We start from the raw sequence: 26,058 nt of genomic DNA on the forward strand, positions 1-26,058 counted from the left end.
GGGGGTGGGGGGGAAGGAGACATATCTAAAACTTTAGACAATAAAAAAAAGGGTAGGGAGGGGCTAGCAAATGAGTGACCATACTGGTAACTGAATTGGGTCCTATCTAGACCTCCCAAGGTCTTGAAGTGCAGAATGCTGCTGGGTTCCACAGCTTGCCCTCAAACTATCAATAGCCTCTCATTTTCTCCTTGCAAAGCTTCTAAAGCAGTTAGTAAAGCCAACCAACACCACCATCCATATAATTACCATTGCCCTGTGTCTTCCAAGTGCTAGAACTATTGCATAACCTAGTGCTCACTATCTACCTCTACAGTGGAAAATCTTAGTAAGTATGAAGCTATGGTGTGTAAGGGTTATCACCACTCCCCTTACTTCCATCCAGGAAGTAATTCCCTTTCCCAGGGCTGATTTCTAGGACCTTCTAATACCCTGTCTTATCCTGGGCTAGCCCTGAAAGCAGAACCTGAGATAAGATCTTCTGGCAAGCCCTGGCCAGTGTTGCTCAGTTGGTTAAGCATTATCCCAAGGATTAAGATGTTGCTGGCTCGATTCCCAGTCAGGGCACATGCCCCGGTTGTGGGCTCAATCCTCAGTAAGGGGGTGTGTAGGAGGCATCTAATCGATGTTTCCCTCTCTTATCAATGTTCCTCTCCCTTCCTTGATCAATAAAAATATATTTTTTAAAAAGACCTTTCGGGCAAATAATTTATTTGTGAGGAAACAGGCATGAGGGACTGGAGGAAAAGCCAGTCCAAGGATGTATTGCTGTGTTGAGCACTGCTGTGGGCCACTGGGGCTTGATCCCACTGGAACCTGCTGAGGAATGAAAAAGGTGTCTCTCAGAATTGTCCACTTGAGGAACATAGTGAGAAGCATGTATCCATTGGCTGAGGGCCACCCCAGGAGGTGAGGCACCCACTACCCCCGCCCCCCCCGGCCTGACTTCTGGGCTATGCATGTGGGCATTCCAAGCAGTCTTCCATTACTGTCTCACCCAGGACACTGGGAAGCCCCAGGGCAGAAAATGAGTGGTATGTGTTGTACACTTGAAGCATGAAACTGTCAACACAAAGTGAGTGAAGTCGCAGATGCAGCTGGAGTAAGAGGTGAGGCCCAGAGGATGTGACACAGGACATAGAGGAGGCTGTTATGCCATCTCTCAAACAACTATAAGGACAATAACTATCATGTGTTGAGCATGTAGCAGGTTCCAGGTACTTCAGTGCTTCCTGTACTTATCCTCATCTAATCCTCAAAATCCCCTCCAACCCCAGCTCCACCTCAGCCCTGCACAGACATCAGCAACCCCTGCCATGTGCCACCCACCATGGCTTCTGGATTGAATTGTGTAGGAAGAGAAGAAGAAAAGGAAGAGGAGAACTTACTGGATTTTCATTTCAGTATCTACTTTTTTCCATGTCCAGAAGTTTCACTTTTATTCTTTTACAAATCCACCAATCTTTTCAATATTTTTTGTTGTGAAATACAGCACACATTATATGGAGATGAATAAAAATATATATGCAGTTTAATAAATTATATCAAGTGAACACTAGTGATGAAATGTCACCAGCATCCCAGAAACCCTTGGCAGGTCTCTTCCCAATCACAACCTCACCTCCCCAACTTAACTACTACTCTTTTATGGGATATTTAGGTGATTGTGAGTTTAGGGCTGTTACAAATAATGGGGCTATGCCTGGTTGGCGTGGCTCAGTGGTTGAGTGTTGACCTGTGAATCAGGAAGTCACAGTTTGATTCCTCATCAGGGTACATGCCTGGGTTTCGGGTTCAATCCCCAGTAGGGGGCGTGCAGGAGGCAGCTGATCAATGATTCTCTCTCATCATTGATGTTTCTCTCTCTCTCCCTCTCCCCTCTCTGAAATCAATAAAAAGATATATATTTTTAAAAAGATAAAAAATGAGGCTATGACTACTCTTATGCATGTCTCCTGGTTCCCATGCGCATGCAATCATGTTGAATATACGTACGAATGGGTCATGGGGTATGTTTATCTCCAGTATAAGCAGACAAAGCCACACTATTTTCTTTCTTTTTTTTTAAACTTTTAATTAGAGCATTGTTGGATTTTAATATTCATCTTTATTAATTTTATCTGGAATGCACACATGAGGTGTTTTTTGATAGAGACAGATTTTTTTAAATATATTTTATTGATTTTTTACAGAGAGGAAGGGAGAGGGATAGAGTTAGAAACATCGATGAGAGAGAAACATCGATCAGCTGCCTCCTGCAACTCCCCACTGAGGATGTGCCCGCAACCAAGGTACATGCCCTTAACCGGAATCGAACCTGGGACCTTTGAGTCCGCAGGCTGATGCTCTATCCGCTGAGCCAAACCGGTTAGGGCAGATTTTTCTTTAAAAAATATATATATATTTGTATTGATTTCAGAGAGGAAGAAGAGGGAGAGAGAGATAGAAACATCCATGATGAGAAAGAATCATGAAGCGAATTGGCTGCCTCCTGCAAGTCCCCTACTGGGGATCAAGCCCACAACCCGGGCATGTGCCCTTGACTGGAATCAAACCTGGGACCTTTCAGTTTGCAGGCCGATGCTCTAGCCACTGAGCCAAATTGGCTAGGGCCACACTATTTTCCAAAGTGGTTCTATGTTGCCTGTTATAGCATTCTATGATCAGACACCATGAATACAATTCTCCTGTGAAGGCTGAAGTCCCTAAGACAAAGTATCTGAATAAAAGTACCTTTGGGGAGAACTAAGATTTTCTTCAGAAAAATCACTTATAAAAAATAAACTTTTAAGTTTCTTATAGTTACATTAAAACAAAGTATTGAACCCCAGACTACAAAAATAAAATTGAAAATTTTAGATAGACATATGATGGTAATATTGGTCTTTCAATTCTGAGACTGCTGTGATTACTATGAGACAAAGCAAATGAGCATGGCACGGCATTCCAGTATCCTCAATATTCTTGAGAACTGGGATTCTTGCCATGAGAGGAGATACAACGTATGATAGAAGAGTTAAGTAAAAACCCTAAAGTGCTAAAGGGGCACGAAGGGACTTTTTCTCAGTGATGGAAATGTTCTATATTGTCATTATGGTGGTGGATACACATTTCTCAAAACCTATATTTGTACCTTCAAAATAGGTCAATTTATTGTATGTAAATTATATATTAATAAAGTTGATTAAAAAACACACACATTTTGCAATCCTGAATTTAAATTGAAAATATCAGTGTGGCCTTAGCTGTTTTGGCTCAGTGGATAGAGCGCTGGCCTGCGGACCAAAGGGTCCCGGGTTCGATTCCGGTCAAGAGCACATACTGTGGTTGCAGGCTCCTCCCTGGTTGGGGCATGTGCAGGAGGCAACCAATCAAGGTGTTTCTCTCACATCGATATTTCTGTCTTTCCTTCTCTCTTCAACCCTCTCTAAAAATCAATGGAAAAATATCCTTGGGTGAGGATTAAAAAAAAAAAGAAAGTAAGAAAATATCAGTGTGAATTCATTAATTTTTTCATTTGTGGGGAAATACACACACACACACACACACACACACACAGATGTTTGCTAGCTCTAAACACTGAAAAGGCATCCAATTTAGCATCCAAAAAATTAACTTTAAAGGTGATGAATCCAACATTTATCCCAAACCTTTTCCATACTTCTAAGCCAGTGGTTCTCAACCTTCCTAATGCCACGACCTTTTATTACAGTTCCTCATGTTGGGGTGACCCCCAATTTCATTGTTACAAATTGAACATAATTAAAGCATAGTGATTAATCACAAAAACAATATGTAATTATATATGTGTTTTCTGATGGTCTTAGGCGACCCCTGTGAAAGGGTCATTCAACCCCCAAAGGGGTTGCGATCCACAGGTTGAGAACCACTGCAGTCTAAGCAAACAGTAGATGAAACATTTTCCTTTATAGAATTACTAGAGGCCCAGTGCACAAAATTCGTGCATGGTTACAGTCCCTAGCAGCTGCCGGCTGCTGGCTGCCAGCCGGGGCCTCCCTTCGCACCCACCTTGGCCTGGCACCACCCGCTCACCTGCTCCACCGATCTGCCCCAGTCCCGCTCTCATCGGGGTGGCAGCACCTCCACTGCCAGCACTGTGTTGCTGACATCCACCATGTTCTGCACTGCCCCCTGGTGGTAACCACACATCTAACTCCCAGGTAGGTTGAACTCCCACCCGTAGGGACAATTTGCATATTAGCTTTTTATTATATAGGACTAGAGGCCCGGTACATGGGATTCGTGCACTCGGGAGGTTCCTCAGCCTGGCCTGCACCCTGCACCCTCTCGCAGTTCAGGAGCCCTTGGGGGATGTCCTTGGTGCTGCTGCAGAAGCGGGAGAGGCTCCCGCCATCGCCGCTGCACTCGCCAGCTGTGAGCCCGGCTCAGGGCTTCTGGCTGAGCAGCGCTCCCCCTGTGGGAGCACACTGATCACCAGGGGGCAGCTCCTGCATTGAGCATCTGCCCCCTGGTGGTCAGTGCACGTCAGAATGACCAGTCATTCCGCCATTCAGTCAATTTGCATATCAGCCTTTTATTAAATAGGATTCTAGCCAACAAAAGAAGAAGACAGAATCAGAATATCACCACTTTGCCATCTCTAATGAACTGACTGATCTAGGCATTGATCAATGACTGCTAGCATCCCCTCAAAAGAAACAACCAGCCCTAGCTGGTTTGGCTCAGCAGATAGAGCGTCGGCCTGCGGACTCAAGGGTCCCAGGTTCAATTCCGGTCAAGGGCATGTACCTGGGTTGCGGGCACATCCCCAGTAGGGGGCGTGCAAGAGGCAGCTGAATCGATGTTTCTCATCGGTGTTTCTAACTCGCTATCCCTCTCCCTCTCCCTTCCTCTCAGTAAAAAAAAATCAATAAAAAAAATTAAAAAGAAACAACCAGACATTAATGACTCCTGATGGGAGATCACAACAACCTAAATAATCTTGCCACAAAAATTGAACTTAAAAGCTGATCAAGCCGCTGGATTCAATTTCCAATCTAGAGGAACAGGTTAAATAAACTACATCCTGGGGATGTAATAAATAAAATCCAAACAGTAAAAAACCCGATAATAATCCAATTCTGAGGAGGGCGGGGGGAATGAACCTATAGGATAAGAGAGCTAACAACCAATTTCAATAAATTAATATGACACCCAAATTAAAAAACACAAACATTTATTACACCAATATTGAAATTTATACATTCTTAGCTGATGATATATACTTGGTTAAAAAGTCTTTTACTTTGGATATATGCATCATTTCCTTCATAGTGGTGTCTCTACTTCTCAGATGTATTAATCCATTCTCCAAAGTAGCATCAGTAATCAAAACTGTGAAGAGGATACTCATTTCATCATATCTAAGAAAAAAGGTAGTTAAACAAAATACATGCACACAGACATAAATTGTAAATGCACCACATTAGCAGCTTTAATTACTTTAGAACTCATGCCACTTTCAGGGTCACGAAACTCAAAGCAAGGCTGGAGGGCTAGACCAAAACCACCTTTTTCAAGTTTCTGAATCGCATTCAACGTAAAATTTTCAGAAAGTTTCTGACTTATTATAATAGCTGAAAAGTCATAAAAAGAAAATAAAATCTGAGAAAGAATCAAAATACCATTTGGGGTGATATTATGGGTAAACCTCAGAATAACCTCCGCCTTTTGGTATTTTAATGCAGTCCAAGAAAATTGGTTTAGATGAAAGTGTCTTATAATGCTACCATAATAAAAGTCCAGTGCACAATATATCATACCAAAATCATGCTTGATATGTAACTTTGTAGGCTAATAGCTTTTTAGCCAGTCACACTATCTCATTGTTTCTTTGCTTTGTTAGACTCTTATCAACATTACCTTATTTATCTATTTACTTGTTTACTGTCTATTTTATCCCACTAGAATATAAGCTGCATAAGAACAGGAAACTTCTCTGCCTTTTTTATTGCTATATCAAAGTACAGAAAACACACTAAGTGCTTAATAAATATTTGGATAAAAATATCCTAAAACAATAAAGCCTTTACTGTATCAAGAAAAGCTATAATTTGATAACGTCCACACGACTCAAAGGATATGGTTCTAGAACCGAGAGGACTGAAAAGTTTAAATACCATCCCTTCATTTTGGTTTATCTTACCCATAACAACCTAGTTTTCTTTTTACATCATCTGAAAGGTGTATTTTAACCAATTATTAGAGAACTAAGGAGAAAAACACAAAGTTTGACAACTTTTCACCCAAAAGGTATGTATTTAACACAAAAAGCTACATAAAATCACAAAATAAATCCAGAGGAAAGAATGAATTCCTTTATTAAAAAACAGAAGTTTTAAAACTAGAGACAGGAAGGTCAATTAGGAGATTACTTCAACAATCCAGGCAAGAGATATTGGTGACCTTCACTTGGGTAGTAGCAGTGAAGATGGAGAGATGTGGATTTGAAATGTATCTAAGAAGCAGGGAGCAACATTTAGTGACGAAATGGATGTGGAGACTAAGGAAGGGGGAGGAGCTAAGGATGACACCTGGGTTTTAATCTTGAGCGACCAGGTAAACAGAGATGCTAATCACTGAGGAGACTAGTTTTCTGTCCTCTGGGATGGAATTATTTTCCACTCAACCTCAAAATAAACCACAACTCCAGTAAGGAAAAGGCACTCTATTCAATAAATGCATCCAATGTACATAATTCCAATCCTGATAAATTGATAAACTCAGGTATACATACTTCATGACATTAAGTCTTGAAGTTGCACATGGTATGTACTCAAGTATGCCTGATGAAGAGTGTTTCCTGCTGTAGCAATTAACTATGGGCATGTGGTTCGGTAAATGGGAAAATTAGGAATACTTTCAAGTTACATTATATAAAGATATGTTTATAAAATAAAGAAGAAACATCTAAAAAAAAACTCTGAAAAAAATACTGTTTTATCAAAAGGAAGACAATTCTTACTTTGAATAAAGTTGTTCCAATGAGGATTGTGCAGTTTCCAAATAACCAGGCCACACAGAAATTCCACTTTCTAGTAATTCATTAAACAGCCCTTGACAAACCTGGGGGGAAAAATTCAAATATGAAAGAAATAAAAGTAGCTAGAGTGATTATTCTATTTTTTTGAAACCACAAGTCACCTTTTTCAATCTTAAAAATGGGCATAAATTCCTTTAATTATGTGATAATATTGCTAATTTATATACTGTACACTTAAAATTGTATACTTTCTCTGAAAATAAAGAAATTAAGCACTGCAAAGATGAATATTAAATGCAAATCTTCTGAGAGAAAATTTTATACCAAATGTAAGAATTTTTATCATCATTCAAAACACAAATAAAACCAAAACAGGTTTTGTCAGAGAAAAACATAAGTCCAAAGGGCTATCTATGTCCACTCTAAAGTCATCTGAGTTGAGAAACTGAGCCCAAAAGTTTTTACTATCATGTCAGCAAGAGAAAAAAGAGCCAGGAAAGGAAACTAAGGAGAAGCCACCAGAGAAGTATGAGGACAACTTTGAGAGTAGTATTCTTGGAGCAAACTAAAGAAAATGCTTCGAAAAGAAAAGATGATTGATTAGTTACAGTGGAATGCTGGAGACAAAAGCCTGACTGAAAATACACACATAATAATGAGTCAATGACATAGTAAATTTACTGTTTTCTTAACAAGCAATGGTGAAGCAAAATGAAGCAAAATTTTAAACGCCCCGGCCCTGGCCAGTGTTATTTAGTGGTTGGAGCGTCGGCCAAGCACCCAAAGGTCTCCTGTTCAATTTCCGGTCAAGGGCATATACCTGGGTTGTGGGTTCAGGAGGCAACCAGTCAATGTGTCTCTCTCACATCAATGTTTCTCTCTTTCTTCCTCTCTCCCCCTCCTTTCCTCCCTCCCTCTCTCCCTTTTACCCTCCCTGAAAAAACAATGGGGAAAAAAAATATCCTCCCGTGAGGATTAACAAAAAAAAAAAAGTGTTGTTTTTGTGTGTGTTTTTTTAAACACCCTTAACAATCTAGAGCTAAAACATTAGAGTAGGATTTCTCCCATTCGGCTCTGCTGACATATGTTTAGAAGCATCCCTGGCCTCCATTAGATCGATTCCAGTAGCACCCCTTCCCCACTGTGACAATCAAAAGTGTCCTACTTGAAGAAAAATAATTTTTTAAAAAGTAGATGAATCAAAATAAAATTCTAAATGGCAAACTCATTTACTTGAAATAATGGTTATAATTAAAATAATGACATCAGAACTCATTTAACCCACCTGTCTTAGTTCCACTGTTGGGCCTTTTCCCATATCCAAAGCAACCTTAATAGGGGCTAGACAAGGGTGAAGCTTAAGTACCTAAAGCAAATGAAAGAGGTGGGAGAACAACACATCTTAAGTAAAATACAAGCACTAACAAACATGGGCTTCTTAAACAGTAAAATTTTCTGTGTGAAAATGGAAGCTAGCTGGGGCCGCACAAAAACCTGTAACAATGTCTTCAGTTGTGTATATCCAGCTGCTCATGGATTTCTCCAGATGTTCTGCAGAAATGAGTTCGCCTGATACTCTCCCATTTTCCTGACAACTCTATTTTTTGTCAGTCAAAATGCCTCCTGGCATCGTTTTCCCACTCAGCTGGGGCCATATGGACTTATCACTTAGAAAGAGTGGAGGTGGGAAGAAATGGTCAGATTCAGGATATATTTTGAAGGCAAAGTCAAATAGGTTTTGCTGGTGGTTTGATGTGGGGTATAAGAGAAAGGATCCACCTTGTTTGTATGCTACAGACACCCTATAAATCCCATCACCCAGAGCAGTTTCATAATCTGACTTATGGCCATAGGTTAACTGAGCACTGCATAATCAATCACTTAACTACACAGAGTGGTGCTACAAACTCAGTTTCCAAATCCAGTTGAACACTCAACATGTTAAAACTTTTGATTTGGGACAGCTGCCTTTCACATTCAAGGGGAATATAACTATTCTAAACTCTTGCCACTTAAATCCCTACTCCTCCACATTTTAAGCAAATACTTGCCTCCTAATTCCCTAAGAAAATACAGTGTATGAATAAAACTTCCTGCAAAGGCTAACCAGTCCTGGTAGCCTATTTATATCTATACCATCATTTCTTTCCTCCCTGTTTCAAATAACTCCTTTTCAAATCCCTCCACCTATACTCTTGATTCTGTCTTGATTCTTCCTGTTTCTTCCAAAATTTTACTTCTTAAAAAAAAATTCATCTTTATTATTGAAAGTATTGCAGATGTTCTTTTTTCCCCCACTGACTCCCCAAATCTTACTCTTTAGTAATTTCTTTCCTTTCCTACATAGTAATTTCTTTCCTATAGCATTAACCCCTCCTGCCTCTTGATTTGATCCCGCCCCCAAAAAATTGTTTGTCCTAAAATAAGCCTTTCCCTTAACCCAGGCCCATATCTAATCCCTATGATCCAGTGATCAGCCACTCAGGATCAGACCAGAAGCAGAGGTCAATACCACAGTTTTGACCTTGTCTGTCTTATTTACTCTTACTTAACGCTTCTGAGGCAAATGGGAGCTATCAATGGAAAGGCTTAGAGGCTAAAAATCAGAGATAGCTGTCTAGTTCCCTAAGATGAAACAGAAATGCCTTTGGAATTACCCAATAGGAATGTCTTGTTCTATTCTGTGAGCACCCGCTTATTATTCCTGCAGCCAGATTTAAAAAAAAAAAAAAAAAAACACTGAAAAATACTCAAATTACTTGCACTAAAGAAAATTTCATTTTTCAGACTTTATGTTAGAAACCAAGCACATTAACATTAAAAAAAGGAGGGAAACATATATTTTTTTGTTTCCCAAGTCTATCTCTGAAATATCAAAAGCACCTTTCTATGAAGATTTTTCTTTCTTGTAAAGGAGTTCTCTGTTAGCTGGAAAGAATCGTAGAGGTAAGCCAGCATGCCTCGGTCTAGATCTCCATTTATAGATAAAACAGAAGGAACCACATTTTTTCGTCCATCTCGGCCCTTCACAGAAAAGTAGAACAAAAACAAAGTATCATTTAGCAGAGCTATCTTTTAAAATTACATATTTTAGACTTATAAAATCAGAACATAAACTGACCAATAAATCTAGAAGAAATGATAAAATCAATTATTTAAAAATCACCATTTGGCAACCCTTTGTGGTAATAATTGATTTGGGCAAGAATCATCAATAGAAGCTGCAACTGGTAGGTCAAAATTTTGTGAAAAGCATAGTCTTTTAAGTATCTGCCCACAAAAGACTTATTAATTACTCATCAATTAATAAATACAACTTTACATTGGAGAAACCCAGCATGCATAGCAACATCTAGCAACATGTTAACCAAGTGATAAAAGTTAATATCGCCAATAACCAATTTATATCACAAGCCTCCTATGATATAATGAATGGGCAGCACCATTTCTGTGGCTGAAGAAACATGAAAGAAACTCAAACTAAGGAACATCCTACAAAGGAACTGGCCTGTACTCTTCAAGAACATGAAGATCATGAGAGATAAGGAAAGACACAAGGAATTATTCATTTGAAGGAGACTATAAGGATACACAACTGTATGAAGTATGTGACTTGATAAGGTCCAGAACCTCTAAAGGGCATACTGGAATAATCGGTTACATTTGAAGGGTTCTCTGATGGGATGGTAATCCTGAATTACTCTTACCAGTACTTTCCTCATTTTGATGATTGCACTGTGGTTACATAGGTGAGTGTCCTTCCACTCGAGAAATACATACTGAAGTATTAAGAGATCATGTGCACATGTCTGCAGCTTATTTTCATTCAAATGGTCCAAAAATGATCACAGAGAATCTGGGTAAAGGATACATTATGAGTTCAAGGTAATACATACATGTAATTGAGACACATTTCCAGGATACATGTGTAAAAGTTCCTGATCTCCTAGATTCCACAGGGTTTCTATTGGCTCCTTTCCCCAGGGAAAATTGTAGTAAAGTTTGTTTCCCTTTCGTCCCTCTTCATCCTGACAGTCGCTGCTGCTGAAGTTAGATGGACTCACAGCAAACTGAAAAAGAAAGTTCATTTGTCTTATTAACTTATTAAAGTAAGTGTTGAAAAGTAAGTTGCCTAAGGCTATTATGCAGCAGCTGAATAAAAATGGTCAAGCCCAAATCAAAACTACAGAGAAAAACTGTTGATGATCATATATATTATCCTAATTAATAAGAGGGGAAGGCAACCAAGAACTAAGTGAGATGAAGAAGTATCACGTACCATACTTATCCTTTTGTAAAGAGCTTGATTGTTTGTGATTATTCCACTTAATTTAGGTAGGTGTTTGGGGATTTTAAGAGTTGGAGAAATGGGGAGACAAAAATGCTTACTTCAACTCTTTCGTCTTCAGCATATACTAAAACTTGATTATAAATTTATAGAACCATTTTGACTAATATGGAGAGTTCGTGGAGATAGGGAACAAAAGTTAAAGCCGTACGAGCGGACAAGGGTCAAATTCATACCAGCCAGGAATGCCAGGTGAGGAATGTGAACTTTACCTTGAATGTAAAAGCTTATCAACAAAGGCTTCTGAGCAAGAGAGAAATATTAACAGATGTCTTTACCAAAGTAACTTTGCTATATGGAACAATGAAAATCATTAGAGTTTTTTATTTGTATTTGCTGATTTAGTATAGCTGTATCTTATAAATATGATATAGCTCCATCAAAACTTTTCATTTATTAAAGAGAAATATTACCTCTGACACATTAAGACAACATACTTATTAACTATTGAATTAAGGGTGATTACTGTAGTACCTTTCTCCACCACAGGAGTCGATGACGTAACCAGAAATCAAGCCACTGGCTGGCAGTTCTTGCTGAAGTAAACCATACCAGTGAAGCTTCCGTCGTCTCACCGATTCTTTGAATATCAGAAATATCAAATAGTTACTTATTTGAAAATTATATAATCTATCTCAAAGTGAAAATGACTGATTCTTGACTATTTAAACACAAGCCATTTTTCTGTACCTTTTAACACCATTAGATGTCTGCTTAGTATCAGAAGCAGGATGAAAACACACTCCAATCTGAGCGAGGCCATAAGGCAGCCTCTTGTTTACCAGATCCAGGCAATTAACATAGTGCTCCAAGGCCCCTGTCAAAAGGTAAATCAATCATCATATAAATCTATTCTATAAACCCAAATCATTTTGGTCAATTCACAGGCAAATTAATAATATATTAATGCTAACACAACAGTACAAGTAGCATGGAGCTATTTATTAAGGCAGATCTTAATTACCACTTAATTTTAGGTAGCTTTCCCCCAGCTTTTCAGTTTGAAGATTTTCAAATCTACAAGGAAGTTGAAATAGTACAATAAACAAATATCTGTAAACCTTTTACTGACATTCACCCATTACCAACATTTTGCCACTTTTTTTGTTCACCCCCAAAGTATTTCAGCATTCATCTCCTAATTTTCTGTTACCATTATTACACCATAAAATTAATCATACCATAATTTCATCTAACATATGGTCAATATCCTTATTTTGTCCAATTATCACCCATGTCATTTATTGCTGTTCTCTTTCTCCGTAAGATTCAAATACCATTTTGACCACATCTCTTTAATCTCTTTGAATCTAGAACATTTCCCCTGACTCCTCCCTCTCTAACTTTGCTTTTAATGACATTGACTTTTGAGTCCAAGCCAGTCATAGATTATCTCACATTAGAGATTTGTCTGATTGCTTCCTTATGATTTAATTTGGGTTAATTATTTTTAGCAGAAATAATACTACGTAGTCGATGTGAATGTCTTAGTGCATCTTAACAGGAGAAACAAAATATCAAATTATCCTATTAATGAAACAAATTTGATTACTTGATTAAGGTAATCCATTTCCTAACAAAACCCTGCTCCCCCACAATCTTCCACCTATATTTTAGAATCCACTAATGATCCTTGCTTGAATCAATTATACCTTTGGGGATTATAAAATCATACCATGGTGATTTTTCTTATTTTTTTTTAAATAAGTCATTTTATTTATTTGTTATTTTATTTTTATATATTTTATTGATTTTTTTACAGAGAAGAAGGGAGAGGGGATAGAGAGTTAGAAACATCGATGAGAGAGAAACATCGATCAGCTGTCTCTTGCACAACTCCTACTGGGGATGTGCCCGCAACCAAGGTACATGCCCTTGACCAGAATCGAACCTGGGACCTTTCAGTCCGCAGGCTGACGCTCTATCCACTGAGCCAAACCAGTTAGGGCGCATGGTGATTTTTCTAATCAATCTTTCCTTCTACATTTATTGCACAGTTTGTGTGCTAGTAAAAACATTAATTTTCTCTACTTTCCCTCCAACAGCAGCCTCAATCATTTATTTCTTTCGTTAACACTATGGTTTAATTATTTTAAATTTTATTTAATGTGTTATGATCCATTACCATCAATATTTACTTTAATGTTCAATTTGTCTCAAATTTAGCCAGTGGGAGAGAGTCTCCTTCAAGCCAACATGTGTCCTTTTGACATGACCTCACAAGTCTTCAAGTAATTCCTTGCTTCTAGCACCATAAAATGTCCCAAACTCACCTTGTATTTTCCCTGCCCTGGACCTGGAATCAGCCATTTCTCCAAGCACTGGTTTACTTTAGAAACCAAACGTTGGGTACTAGGTGTACTCATTGCTATTGTCACTGCTTCTAGGCCCTTTCAATGAAGAAAGTTAGGAAATTTTTTTTTTTTAAATCCTGAGTTCATACTGATATTGCCAATTCAAATTTAACATTACAAAATGTATTCGTCTTATATTTTTTTCCTTTTTTTTCTTTTATATTTGCATCTCTTTTCTATTACTGAGAAAATCCTGGTTTCTAAGAACATTAATCTCTTTGCTTTATCCCATAATATATATGAAATAGCCTCAGAGTTACAATTCCAACATTCCTATTTAGAGTAAACCTAAGTTCAAAATTTCTTTGTAGTTGTCTATGCTAGTTATATAAAAGGTTATATCCCACTAAATGACAGGAATGTGTTCAAAAGGTACTTGAGAATCCCACTAGCTTGTTGATAGCTGGTCCAGAAACTTAAAAAAAAAAATCTGTTTAAAGACACGGGAGAACACCCTAGCTGGTTTGGCTCAGTGGCTAGAGCATTGACCTGTGGATTGAAGGGTCCCGGGTTCGATTCCAGTCAAGGGCACATGCCCAGGTTGCAGGCTCAATACCCAGTGAGGGGCATGCAAGAGGCAACCGATCAATGATTTTCTCTCATTATTGACGTTTCTATCTCTCTCCCTCTCCCTTCCTCTTTGAAATCAATAAAAATATATCTATTTTTAAAAAGACACAGGAGAACTACCAAGGCAGTAAGGACGTGAGGGTCCAAATTTTGGAGAAAAGGGAAGAGCATATTTTCCCTTCCAGTGCTACTTTTCCAATTCTCAAGTAGCAGAGCTGAGCAAAGCTTCCTGACATTTTATGTGATTGGAAAGTACAAAAATTATAGTTCCTGCCCTAGCCGGTTTGGTTCAGCAGATAGAGTATTGGCCTGTGAACTGAAGGGTCCCGGGTTCAATTCTGGTCAAGGGCACATGACCAGGTTGTGGGCTCAATACCAATAGGGGATGTGCAGGAGGCAGCCGATCAATGATTCTCCCTCATCATTGATGTTTCTCTCTCTCCCTCTCCTTTCCTCTCTGAAATATATATATATATATATATCCTATATAATAAAAGGGTAACATGCAAATCAACCAAACAGCAAAATGACCAGTTGCTATGATGCACACTGACCACCAGGGAGCAGATACTCAATGCAGGAGCTGCCCCCTAGTGGTCAGTGCACTCCCACAGGGGTAGCTCTGCTCAGCCAGAACCAGGCTCACAGCTGGCAAACGCAGCGGCGGTGGTGGGAGCCTCTCCCACCTCTGCAGCAGCGCTAAGGACCTCTAAGCCAAGGAGCGGGCCTAAGCCGGTAGGTGGACATCCCCAGAGGGGTCCCGGACTGTGAAAGGGCGCAGGCCAGGCTGGGAAATCCCCACCCCCACCCCCAGTGCATGAATGTTATGCACCAGGCCTCTAATATATATATAAAATTATAGTTCCTGGTTCATCAAGGAGGGGCCCTGGTAAATACCCCTACCTTTCACTAGGGACACTACACTCTAGAGCAGCGGTTCTCAACCTGTGGGTCACCAACCTGTGGGTTGCGACCCCTTTTGGGGTCAAACAACCATTTCATAGGGGTTGTCTAAGACCATCAGAAAACACATATATAATTAAATATTGTTTTTGTGATTAATCACTATGCTTTATGTTCAATTTGTAACAATGAAAATACATCCCGCAAATCAGATATTTACATTATGATTCATAACAGTAGCAAAATTACAGTTATGAAGTAGCAACGAAAATAATTTTATGGTTGGAGGTCACCACAACATGAGGAACTGTATTAAAGGGTCGTGGCATTAGGAAGGTTGAGAACCACTGCTCTGGAGGTAGAGATGACTGAAAAGACAGCCCAGCCTCCAAATAAACTTAATCCTGGATTGTTATTAAGAGGATATGCTCCCACTCTAGCTGCCTGCCAAAAGCAAAAGTAAAACCTTCCAGAAGGAAGGAAATACCACTCAAAGCTTCAATTTATCTCTACCATTTTTCACAATTTAACTTAGAATATCAGGAAAGTCCAAATGACCAAAAGCCCAGAGAAAAACAGATAGTAGAAACAGAAAATTGTGAGTTACTGGACATGGACTTTAAAATGGGATTGTGTTTAACTAAAATATGGTAATTATTACAGAAAGGCAGAAAAGAATGAGTAAAAATATTTGAAGACATAATGGCCAAGAATTTTAAAAAACCAATCATAAAGTAAGAAAGGGTGCCCAGCCAGTGTGACTCAGTGGTTGAGCATCGACCTCTGAACCATCGACCTCAATTCCCGGTCAGGGCACATGCACAGGGCAATTCCAGGGTTGCGGGCTGGAACCGCAGTGGGGGACATGTAGGAGGCAGCCAATCAATGATTCTCTCTCATCATTGATGTTTCTGTCTCTCTCTCTCTCCCTCTCTGAAATCAATATATTAAAACAAAACAAAACAAAAAAGGTTATTGGAAATAGAAAGCAAGGGCAAACTGGGTAACTCTAACACTAGATAACCAAAGGATTTGGCAAATAGATGGATTAAGTTTCCTACAGGCAACAAAAAGTCTGACACAACATAGATGCTTTGATGGGTGGGCATCTAAGAGAGCTAAGTTTCATTTTCTAATAAGGAAGAAAAGATTGATTGGGGGGGGGGACATGGTAATGAGTAGTGGTTTAACTCCCCCAAAATAAAACCATGGAATAAAGTAGTGTAAATAAAAATTATCACACTGTTTCCATTTGATTTATTCCCTTAAGGAAATCTTTAACAATTTATAATGTAGGTACTGATTTTCAGAGAACCATGGACATTGGTTATTTTAAATTACTTTATAGTACCACTTAATGAAAAATGGCAAGGATAGCATTTTGCAAAGATGAGATGCTGTGGCTGCAAGTTGGTCCTATAAAGAACCCGAGTTGTTTTGTTTTCAGCATCTCTGCAATCATGTTCTATTTGACTTTAAAGGCAAATGGTCCCCTATAAGTTTGTGTATCCACTCAAAAGTCACTTGAAAGCTTGATTAGTCCTATTTTGCCTACATGACTCTCGAAACAACAGATTGTAGATCAGAAAAACCAGGGAAGGGCATTTTCTTTTTGCTCTAGAAAAATGAGTTTTGATTTTGTGTAAAACTGAAGGGTGACCGTGGAAGTATTTACAAGCATTTTAGTAACGATGAACAAATGATTCAAATACAGGCTTTAATTTAGGTCCTAATTCTAGGGCTGCTCAATTAACTCTAAAATTATAGGGGTTGCTCTGTGAAATGAAGAGCATTACCAGGTTGGTCCTTCGGTCAGATTCTTTAAGTAACAGTAAGGATTACATGGCCAGTTTTCTGGTTCTCCAACGCAGAAGCACTGTCAATACACCCAACTACCTCAAAAAGTGAGAACCACATAACCTCCTTTCCACGTGAGTAAAGGGCCAGTTGCAATTCGCAGAATCGCGCGAGATTGCCTTTCCACCCCGACACCTATTTTGAAGCATGAAATCATGAAGCATACCGTGAAGAAGGTTCTCCCGTAGTTTCCCAGAAGTTTTTAATAAGTTCTCAAGAAATGCTACTAGCTGTTCCTTACTCAGTTCTTTGTCTTGCAGGATTTCGCGTAGAGTTTCTGCGGAAACTAACCTGAAGGCATTGTCCCCGGGCAGCGAAGGGCCCGATTCATGGTGGAGGGCGTCTACCGGAAAGACCTGTTCCCTGAACACCACCACGGAGGACCACCATTCTGCCACCAAGTTCTTCCGCAACTCTAAGCCCAAGGGGCCAAAGCCGGCGTGGCACCCGCTCAGGAGAGAATCGCGGCTAACCCGCCGCTGGGTGCCACTGAGGAAATGCCTTCTCTGACAGATCTCTACCAGCGCTTCGCTCCCCTCTCCAGACTCTGGGGCTTCTCTTGGTTCGCTCCCCCCAGGCAGCTCCGCGGGCGACCTCGGGGGCTCTCCAAGGAGGCTACTCCGTTCCGTCAACCGCTCTGGCTGGCCCCCATCTACTCGACCCCCAAAACCAGACAACAGGCATCTGCAGGCTTTCTGGCAGGCCCTGACGGCTGCCCCAGAGCGCATCGCCCTCGGGAGTTAAAGTACACAGTCTATTAGCTAGCAACCCCTACAAACAGCCGCAACCGCAAGAACCCGGAACTTCGCAGCCGCGTCGGAAGTGAGCTTGCGTGCAGCTGGCCCCGCCCACGGAAGCACGTCAGGGTCCCGGCCGCGGCCGCAGCCGCAGCCGCCTAGGGCCTACCTCTCTCGCCCGGGCAGACAGGCCCTTCTCCCCTCGTCAAGCCAAGTCCCCCAGCCAGTGTTTTCATGTCCTCATCACAGATAAAGGGCATTCCCATCTGCTTTTCACTATCGTGCGGTAGCCACTGCTACCATCAGCTTCACTTTCCTTCTCCATTCTCTTGCGCATCAGACGTGAAAATACTTAAGATTGAGGTGATGTGGAGAACATCTAAGTGCTAACGAAAATATACGTTGGTTCCCATTTTTTAAGTCTTAGTCCTTTATGGTGGTTTAGAAACCCAGGTCTTCCAAATGCACCACCAGCGTGCCTGCCCGTCAGAGAAGTTCTCTCCTGGATGTGAATGGGGTTGTAACTGGAAAGAGGTGGGGTCACTTTACTGTCTCAAAGGGCAGTGCCGGGCAAGTACCATCTGCACCACTTGGGAACCTTAACCTGCTGAGGGACTCCGCAATGTTTTAAGTCTGCATGTGAATGTGTTCCTACAACTGAGAACCTATAATAAGTTGCTCTACCAGAAGTTCCTTTTAGGTTTCATCAAAACATGCACTAAAACTCGACCACCAGTTTAAAACAGAGATTCAGGATTGCCTAGCAGGCCTGTTAATTTTACAATCTCCATTTTAACAGTAAAAGCCCTTAAGAAAATTGCCCAAAAAGTGTAAAAGGTGAAAATGGCTCATCCCCAAACCCATGATTCCCATCCTCCAGGTTCCCTTCAAGTTTGGTTAGGAAAACCTTGAAAAATGAATTCATGTAAAATTAACTACTAGGTTCCACTAAGCTACCAGGAAGGGGCAGTTTGTGGAGAAGTGTAATAGCTTAGCAAATAACAGTAAAATTTTTTAACGCAATGGTGTTGTAGGACCTCAGACTATCATTCCATAGTTAAGTGTGCAAGTTTATAAAAAGAGAAACTAGAAAATGGAAACGATTGGTAGGAAGCAATTATATTAACTGCAAAGCTGGGCACTATTAATGTACGTTTCCCACACTCAAGAAACGCACCAAAGAGGCCTATACGCAAATAAATCAGAGAGAGAATGGGGAGAAAAAAAAAACATTTATTAAAGACAACCACAGGCTGGACACAACACACATGCTAAAAAGTGGACTGTCTTTTAAAATTTACTTCAAAGGTAAATAGATAAATGTTTCCCACAGCCCCACAATCATTTCAATTAAGTGTTTACAAATTTAAAGGCCCACAGTAGACATTAAACAGTAAAATATGTTAATTCCAACCTACCCTGAAAGCTTATTATGAATTGTCATTACAAATTTGACCTACCATGCTATTGAAAACTGTTAAAGGTTTATCAGTTTTCAATGTATTAGTCCAAAAAATACTTCCCTCCCCCCCACAAACTGTATTTCAGAGATAAGGCATTAACACCAATTAAAGCCTGTTTAATAATCAGAATTTAAATGTCTTAAGACTTCTCTCCTGGCAAAATGAACATATATACCACTTTCTAGTCATTAGTGAAACAAAGTAATAAGAAATATTGGTGAGCTGAAGTTAAATCTAGAGCTAGTTCCTGGATCTTTCTAGCAATAAACCCATGTTGACACTAACAAGACTTATACTATAGTCACTGTGCTTTTGGTTGTTACTTCCTCTTGGTTAACCATTAATTTTGATAAGGATTTTTTTTGTGTGTACAAAGATGAATAGACCTTAGTTTGAAGTGCTGTAGAGTTCCCTGGATTATTGGAAAGACATTCAATGACTCCCAGTGTGACTGTAATTAAGAGTCCCTGGGAGCCTGTGAAGACTAGAATCTGCACTAAGAAAACAAATTAAAACAGCTCCTGCCAACCTTCGCTTTAACGGTGGTCTTAGCTTTGCTCAACATTCCAGTAATTCACAAGACAAGAGCATGAATATAATTTTCAAAAGAGGAAGTTTTTGGAGCTATTAAATAAATTTTGCAAAAGGAAACAGTCATCCATGTTCCCACACTAACCAGTTTGAAGGTGGGGCAATACAGTTAGTTGATTATTTCCTATCTACTTTAATATCTCATTTCACCATTCTAACAAATAGGCTACTAAATGACTCACCTTATTATGTTGGGAGGTACTGACAGAATGCCATTACACAATTTAGCCTAGAATTATAAATTAACCTAAATATCATTTTAATTCTTGCAATATAAATAGATGACTTCAAAGGCCTTCTGATCTCCCCACTTCCCCAAACTAAATTATGGAAAGTTTAGTTTTTTATTTAAAAAAAAACAAACAACACAAAACCAACAGACCACCTAAGCAGTTTTACATGACATTGTATATGTAAAATAAAGTACAATTTCCACTTAATTCAGTCTTCAAATATTTTTTATTGGAAGGCCATGCATTGCCTTCATTCATTGTATTTCAAATCACTGTACATTTACTTTGTGAAAACACTGCCTGCATTTTCTAGTACAAAAAAAACCTAAAAATTGTTTCAGGAATGTAGAGAAATATCCAACTTAAATAGTGAAAAAGTGCACCATAATTACTGCTGCACTGCAGTCATTTCTGCATTTCCCATGTTTCTTAAATAACTATCTTGTCTGATAACACACAATATAAAGAGCAATTATGAAAAACAGACATTTACATATACTTCTAAAGTCTTATTGAGAATATCCTGTTGGCATTGGATAACCAATCATAGGTGCAGCTGCAGTAGCAGGATATGCATATGCCTGTTGGTTCATACCATTGTGCATATTTGGAACATTACTTCCATATTGCTGAGTGCTATCATAACCATTCTGGTAAGTCCCTGTTGGATTACCAGTCCTAAAACTGGTCTGTATACCAGCAGACACAAAATTACTTCCAAAGCTCCCATTGGTGTAATTTGCAGCACTGTAAACACCATTCTGGGTCTTTGCCCCAAAATCTCTCTTAAGCAGACTAGAGTAACCCCTGTCATAATTTTCCCTGTCTCTAAAGGTATTAAATCCACCCCTTTTGCCTGCAGAGTATCTGTCCCGACGGTCATCCTTCATGCCTCCTCTACCCCTGGAACGACCTGTTAAGAAAAAATAATTGCAAGCTGATTATTTCTGTGGCACAAGTAATTTCTAACACAGAAGGAATTAGGTACCTCTCACTATAGATGAGGATCACTTTCTACTTGTGTCATACCCGTTTCACTCACCTGCCAATCCCTTTTAAAAATGGGTTTGTAGACAATTATGAAACACAAAACCACCAACATTTCTTATTGAAGATTATAGTCTTACCTGAACCTCTGTCTTCAACCAACTGAAGCAACTTGGGATCGACTGCTTGATTAGCTTCACGAAGCACAGAGATAAGGTCGCTCACTTGCTTTATATTATTAGGTGTAAAGAAAGTGTATGCTGTGCCTGTTTTGGTACTGCGAGCAGTTCTTCCAATTCGATGAATATAATCCTCTGAGGAGTTAGGGTAGTCATAATTGATGACAAATTTCACATCTTCCACATCTGTAAGGTGTTGCAGTGTGGCAAAATAGCAATGTATGGAGTTTTGCACACCACAACAGCCAGACCAAAAATAAAAAGTTAGACATTTGTATTCCCAAGAAGGTACGGGCTGCAAAAAATAGTTAAAATGGTTATCCGTTCCCTGAAGGAATACCATTGAGGTTGGGGGGGGGAAAAAGAGGGAGAAAAAAAAAAAGCACACTTCATCTGTGTTATTGCCCACCCAATGATAGCACTTGTAAAAAGGATGTGTATTCCCTAACACATCCCCAAATCAGTAAGTCCCCGTATAGGTCATCAAGTGACATCTGAATGCTTCTGTGCAGTAGGGCCACTTAAAGGTTCACAGCAACCTCTTCATGTGCTCATTTTGAGGACCTTTAAACAAAAATGTACATGGTCCTTTGCATTACACACTCATCAGAAGTTCAAAATTCTGGCCACACTGCTTGTCTTGCCAAGACCTTACAACTGCAGCTGCAAGAAAAACATACCTGTCCCCAAAAAGTTGTTTTTATGCACTGTGTCTCGTCTAGGCAAGCACTTCCAAGAAGCCAGGATTCACTTGAGAATGTGTCTCTCTCTGGCAGGTCTCGACATGACGACTACTGTGTAGGTGAGGGAGGAACTTTCAAAGCATTGTTTTATTTTCCCACTGACTAAGTGTGGGAAGTTGTTCCTGCTCTAGAGGCTCATGTGCCAGTACTCACCAATTTGTAAAAGGCTTTTAGTACCTTTTAAAGCTGCTCTCTCCATTTCAAACTTGAACAAAAATGTCATTGAACATTGAAGTTTGGAAATATTTCTTCGACATTTCAGCAAACTCACTGAAACTCAAAGACTCACAGATCACAGTAAACAGTCTGAAACAATGCAGTACCATGGCAGTCATGCAAAGCATGGGACAGAAGAAATACCACGGCAGTGAACTGTGAGGATAACTTCCATTTTTTTTCCCCCGGAGAGAACAGTTTATGCGGCAGAGGTGGTATGTTCTGCCTTTTGAAGATTACTGGCACACTTTCAGTTTTTCACCTCTCTAATCGACTGGAAGCAGCCAGCCGATCACTAGTCCTCCATCCCCCTCGAGTCCTCCGATTGTCATGCCTAGGCCTTGCCACAAAGACTGCACCTTTATATGAAAAAAAACTTAGAAAAATGCAGAGGTTAAAGAAAGCAATAAACTTTCTTTAAAAATTGTATGGAGATCTTCCAGAAAACTAAGCCATGAATTCGAGTTTGTACTAACCTAGCCCTCTGGAAGCCACATCTGTAGCAATCAGAATAGGAGCTTTTCCATGTTTGAATTCTGCAAAACAAGGTATATATATATATGATCATTAATCTGAGAAAAATGCTAGGTGTGGGGGAGGGGATCTTCATTTGAAATCCTTACCATTTAGAACCCAATCACGTTCCTGTTGACTCTTGTCACCATGAATACCCATGGCAGGCCACCTAAATTAGAGAGAAATTATATTAGTAGACTCACATATACAGTAAAACCTGATAGATTTTAGTTTAACACCTAGCCATTTTGGGGGTCACAGATCCCTCCAATTTCACCTGAAATAACGTTATACAGTTTTACCTACAAGATGATTCCCATCCACAAAACTCAAATCCATCACTCAAGATCTAAGTTTGCCCTTCCCCTAAACTCAGCTCTAATACATCTGCTCCAATGGAGGAAGCCCACATACCCATCTCTCCTCATTTTTCTAGTAAGTTCATCACATCTTCTTTTGGTTTCAACAAAGACAATGGTTTTATTCTCCTTCTCACTCATGATCTCTTCCATCAGACGAATAAGTCTTGAAAGAAAAAAAAAAAGGTGGTCAATTTTTAAAGTCCATGATGTGACCATGAATTTATGGTCAATGTAAATAGCTACAAATAAAAAGGGAGACACCTGATTAGTAATCACTTATCAAGCAATTATACCCTTTGCCCTTAAATAAACCACAGGACACTTGAGTTCCATGTCCTACAGGGATTCTGTAGTGATAGCCAATTATCTGAATGAAGAAAGCAATTTTTAGAAAGACTGACAGGCTAGTTTTAAATTAACATATCCAGGTTACACCCACCTGAAAGTCACTTTAAGATAACCTATAAAACAGGAACTGAATTTACACAGCATTTGTTTTTATGTAAGACCTAACTTACTTTTCATCCTTTTCTACATCATGACACACATCCACAATCTGAAGAATGTTGTGGTTTGCACTCAGTTCCAGTGCACCAACGTTTATATGAATATAGTCTTTCAGGAAATCTTCAGCAAGCTGTCTTACTTCTTTTGGCCAAGTTGCACTCCACATTAGGGTTTGCCTGTCAGGCTAAAGAATTTTGAATTAGAACAAACAAACAAAAACCAATCTTGTATTCTAAGAATAAACTTAGAGCTAAGTTTGAAGAAATATGTTTGGGCACTTACTCTTATCTGATCCACAATCTTTCTTATTTGGGGTTCGAAACCCATATCAAGCATTCTATCTGCTTCATCAAGGACAAGGTAGGTGGTTCTTCTCAGATTTGTTTTTCCATACTCTAAAAAGTCAATCAGTCTTCCAGGTGTTGCAATACAGATCTCCACACCTTCAATGAAACACAGAGACTAAGACATCTAGAACTTTTCATAGCATCAAGTGACAAAAACAATCTTTTTTGTTACGTGCCTCTCTCCAAATCTCGTATTTGTGGTCCCTTGGGAGCACCACCATAGATGCAAGTAGACTTCAATCGGCATGCTCTACAGTATTCAGCAGCCACTTGCTGCACCTGCTGGGCCAGTTCCCGAATTGGTGCCAGCACCAAGCACTAAAGAGGAACAAAAAGTAAAAGCAGCTTTTAGCAGAATCCTGGAGCCTACTTTTAAACTAATTATTATACCAACAGATGACAATACCCAACTAAATCGAGTAAGATAATTAGTATCTGTACATAAAACCACAAATTGTGTCCTTTGTTATATATTCTACAAGATCTCCACACTAAACTTCTGGCCAAAAATTGAAAGAAAAAAATATACTTACAATAGGCCCATCACCTCTCTCTAGGAACGGCTGATGATTGATGTGGACAATGGCAGGCAGCAAATACTATTTAAGGGGTAACAGAGAACAGAAGGTATGTTAAAATACTTCTGGTTTCTTTTGATTCCCAATCCATTCCCTCCAAACATCTCAAAAGTTCTCCAAACTTACAGACAATGTTTTCCCAGATCCAGTCTGTGCTACTCCAACCATATCCAATCCACTTAGAGCAACTGGCCATCCCTGAGCTTGAATAGCAGTGGGTTCAGTAAAGTTCTGTCTTGCAATCACATCCATGATGTTTGCTGCAATTAGTAGCAATTTAGAAAAATTAGTATTGCCAAGAGAAAGGTTTTTAAAAAGGGAGAAAACTCAAAACTAGCACTTACCAGGGAAGTTTGCTTCATAAAAATTCAGAACTGGCTTTGGGCAGTTGTGTCCTCTAACTGTAATTTCCTTGCTTCTTCTGTATGTCTCTACCTCTTGCTACAAAACAAACAATTTAGTTACATCTTATGACAGTTCCCCTAACTTAAATATGCAACTAGTAAACCCCTAAGTATATAAATTATTAGATACTTCAACATGGCCATTTTAAATCTGGATCCACATATGAAAACCTCATTTGACACACAAAGCACCTATTATGTTATACTCAATCATCCTAAGTAGAAAAAATTCAAAGCCATCTGTTTCCAAAAGTGAGTAACACTTCTTCCCCAACAAATTAGCATGAATTTCCAACAATTTGGTCATTTGGAAGACATTTCTTTTCTGATTTTGATTTACTATGTTATTTTTTAGGTAAGCTTGATGAAGCTACATGGAATTACTCACCGCTGTGCGCCTGGCCAAATCAGGGTGTTCTTGGTAAAAATTCTTCTCAAATTTGGGCAGCTCATCAAGATTCCACTTCTTTTTAACTAGTTTCTCCCCAGGGTTTCCAAACTTCTTTCCTGATAGAGGCCCTGCCCTACTTCCTCCAAATCGAGGTGCACCAAACCTGAAATTAAAAACAAAACAAATAAACCAAGAAAACCTAATGCTTTCAAATGTCTACATAGCAATGTGTATACACACCAACCTACCATCCGCTTGGCACACCCTAAAGATCAATAAAAGACTTGTAGTTGTGAGAGAGAGCGCTGTCCTTAGTGACGACGATTCTGCAAACAATTAGCACCCCAGGTTTCATTTCCCCTTGCCCTAAGTACACACTACAGAAGCCAAGTCAATAGCCCAGGATTTATCAGGTCGGAAACTGGCTGCCCAAAGGCCAAAAGCTTAGATTACACGGATAGACTACAGCTTGTGGCTACGTCTTTCCCACGAGCTCGGGAATTAAGTATCTGGGAGAGAGACAATACAAGACCGGAGGAGCTTAGCGGTGATATAATTTACCAGCTGTTTTCAAGCCAAGAAGCCTTGGTTTTCATGAATAACGGGCCAGAACAGGCAAGGAGAGCAGAACGTGGACGGCGGGGGTCTCTGGGACACTTAGGAAAGCCAATCGACCAGGGGAATCCCGCGGAAGGGCTCCCGATCCCGGTAGCAAAATTATATAACAAAACAAAAAAAAAAGAGAAAGAGAGAGAAGGAGGAGCCGGCG

General features: G+C 39.6%; 3 protein-coding genes across 7 annotated transcripts in view; 1 reads left to right on the forward strand and 2 right to left on the reverse strand.

Moving 5' to 3' along the window:
- The window catches only part of MILR1 (mast cell immunoglobulin-like receptor 1), a 14,271-nt gene extending 12,718 nt beyond the window's left edge, over nucleotides 1-1,553 (forward strand). The window contains exon 9 of the mRNA XM_014532385.1: nucleotides 1,278-1,553. The gene's annotated coding sequence lies outside the window, so the exon portion shown is untranslated. The remainder of the gene's footprint in view (nucleotides 1-1,277) is intronic.
- POLG2 (polymerase (DNA directed), gamma 2, accessory subunit) overlaps nucleotides 1-17,919 on the reverse strand; it is a 30,644-nt gene extending 12,725 nt beyond the window's left edge. The window contains exons 1-8 of one of the 4 annotated variants that reach the window (XM_005858669.2): nucleotides 17,202-17,916; nucleotides 12,042-12,168; nucleotides 11,826-11,931; nucleotides 10,900-11,073; nucleotides 9,887-10,027; nucleotides 8,289-8,369; nucleotides 6,986-7,086; nucleotides 5,181-5,384 (exon numbers count right to left, since the gene is read on the reverse strand). In XM_005858669.2, coding sequence (XP_005858731.1) covers nucleotides 5,219-5,384; nucleotides 6,986-7,086; nucleotides 8,289-8,369; nucleotides 9,887-10,027; nucleotides 10,900-11,073; nucleotides 11,826-11,931; nucleotides 12,042-12,168; nucleotides 17,202-17,763 — 1,458 coding nt within the window. In that variant the 5' untranslated portion in view covers nucleotides 17,764-17,916 and the 3' untranslated portion in view covers nucleotides 5,181-5,218. Of the gene's footprint in view, nucleotides 1-5,180; nucleotides 5,385-6,324; nucleotides 6,479-6,985; nucleotides 7,087-8,288; nucleotides 8,370-9,886; nucleotides 10,028-10,899; nucleotides 11,074-11,825; nucleotides 11,932-12,041; nucleotides 12,169-17,201 lie in introns of those variants that run through there. The other 3 variants (XM_005858668.2, XM_014532377.1, XM_014532375.1) reach the window with 3 other exon arrangements.
- A 1,070-nt stretch (nucleotides 17,920-18,989) lies between these two features.
- DDX5 (DEAD (Asp-Glu-Ala-Asp) box helicase 5) overlaps nucleotides 18,990-26,058 on the reverse strand; it is an 8,743-nt gene continuing 1,674 nt past the window's right edge. The window contains exons 3-14 of one of the 2 annotated variants that reach the window (XM_005858671.2): nucleotides 25,287-25,452; nucleotides 24,839-24,935; nucleotides 24,621-24,754; nucleotides 24,450-24,515; nucleotides 24,093-24,234; nucleotides 23,852-24,012; nucleotides 23,581-23,753; nucleotides 23,115-23,225; nucleotides 22,808-22,869; nucleotides 22,661-22,720; nucleotides 21,187-21,411; nucleotides 18,990-20,972 (exon numbers count right to left, since the gene is read on the reverse strand). In XM_005858671.2, coding sequence (XP_005858733.1) covers nucleotides 20,569-20,972; nucleotides 21,187-21,411; nucleotides 22,661-22,720; nucleotides 22,808-22,869; nucleotides 23,115-23,225; nucleotides 23,581-23,753; nucleotides 23,852-24,012; nucleotides 24,093-24,234; nucleotides 24,450-24,515; nucleotides 24,621-24,754; nucleotides 24,839-24,935; nucleotides 25,287-25,452 — 1,801 coding nt within the window. In that variant the 3' untranslated portion in view covers nucleotides 18,990-20,568. The remainder of the gene's footprint in view (nucleotides 20,973-21,186; nucleotides 21,412-22,660; nucleotides 22,721-22,807; nucleotides 22,870-23,114; nucleotides 23,226-23,580; nucleotides 23,754-23,851; nucleotides 24,013-24,092; nucleotides 24,235-24,449; nucleotides 24,516-24,620; nucleotides 24,755-24,838; nucleotides 24,936-25,286; nucleotides 25,453-26,058) is intronic. The other variant, XM_005858672.2, reaches the window with a different exon arrangement.

The sequence above is a fragment of the Myotis brandtii genome, unplaced genomic scaffold (assembly GCF_000412655.1).
Source record: "Myotis brandtii unplaced genomic scaffold, ASM41265v1 scaffold120, whole genome shotgun sequence".
NCBI classification, from domain to species: Eukaryota; Metazoa; Chordata; class Mammalia; order Chiroptera; family Vespertilionidae; genus Myotis; species Myotis brandtii.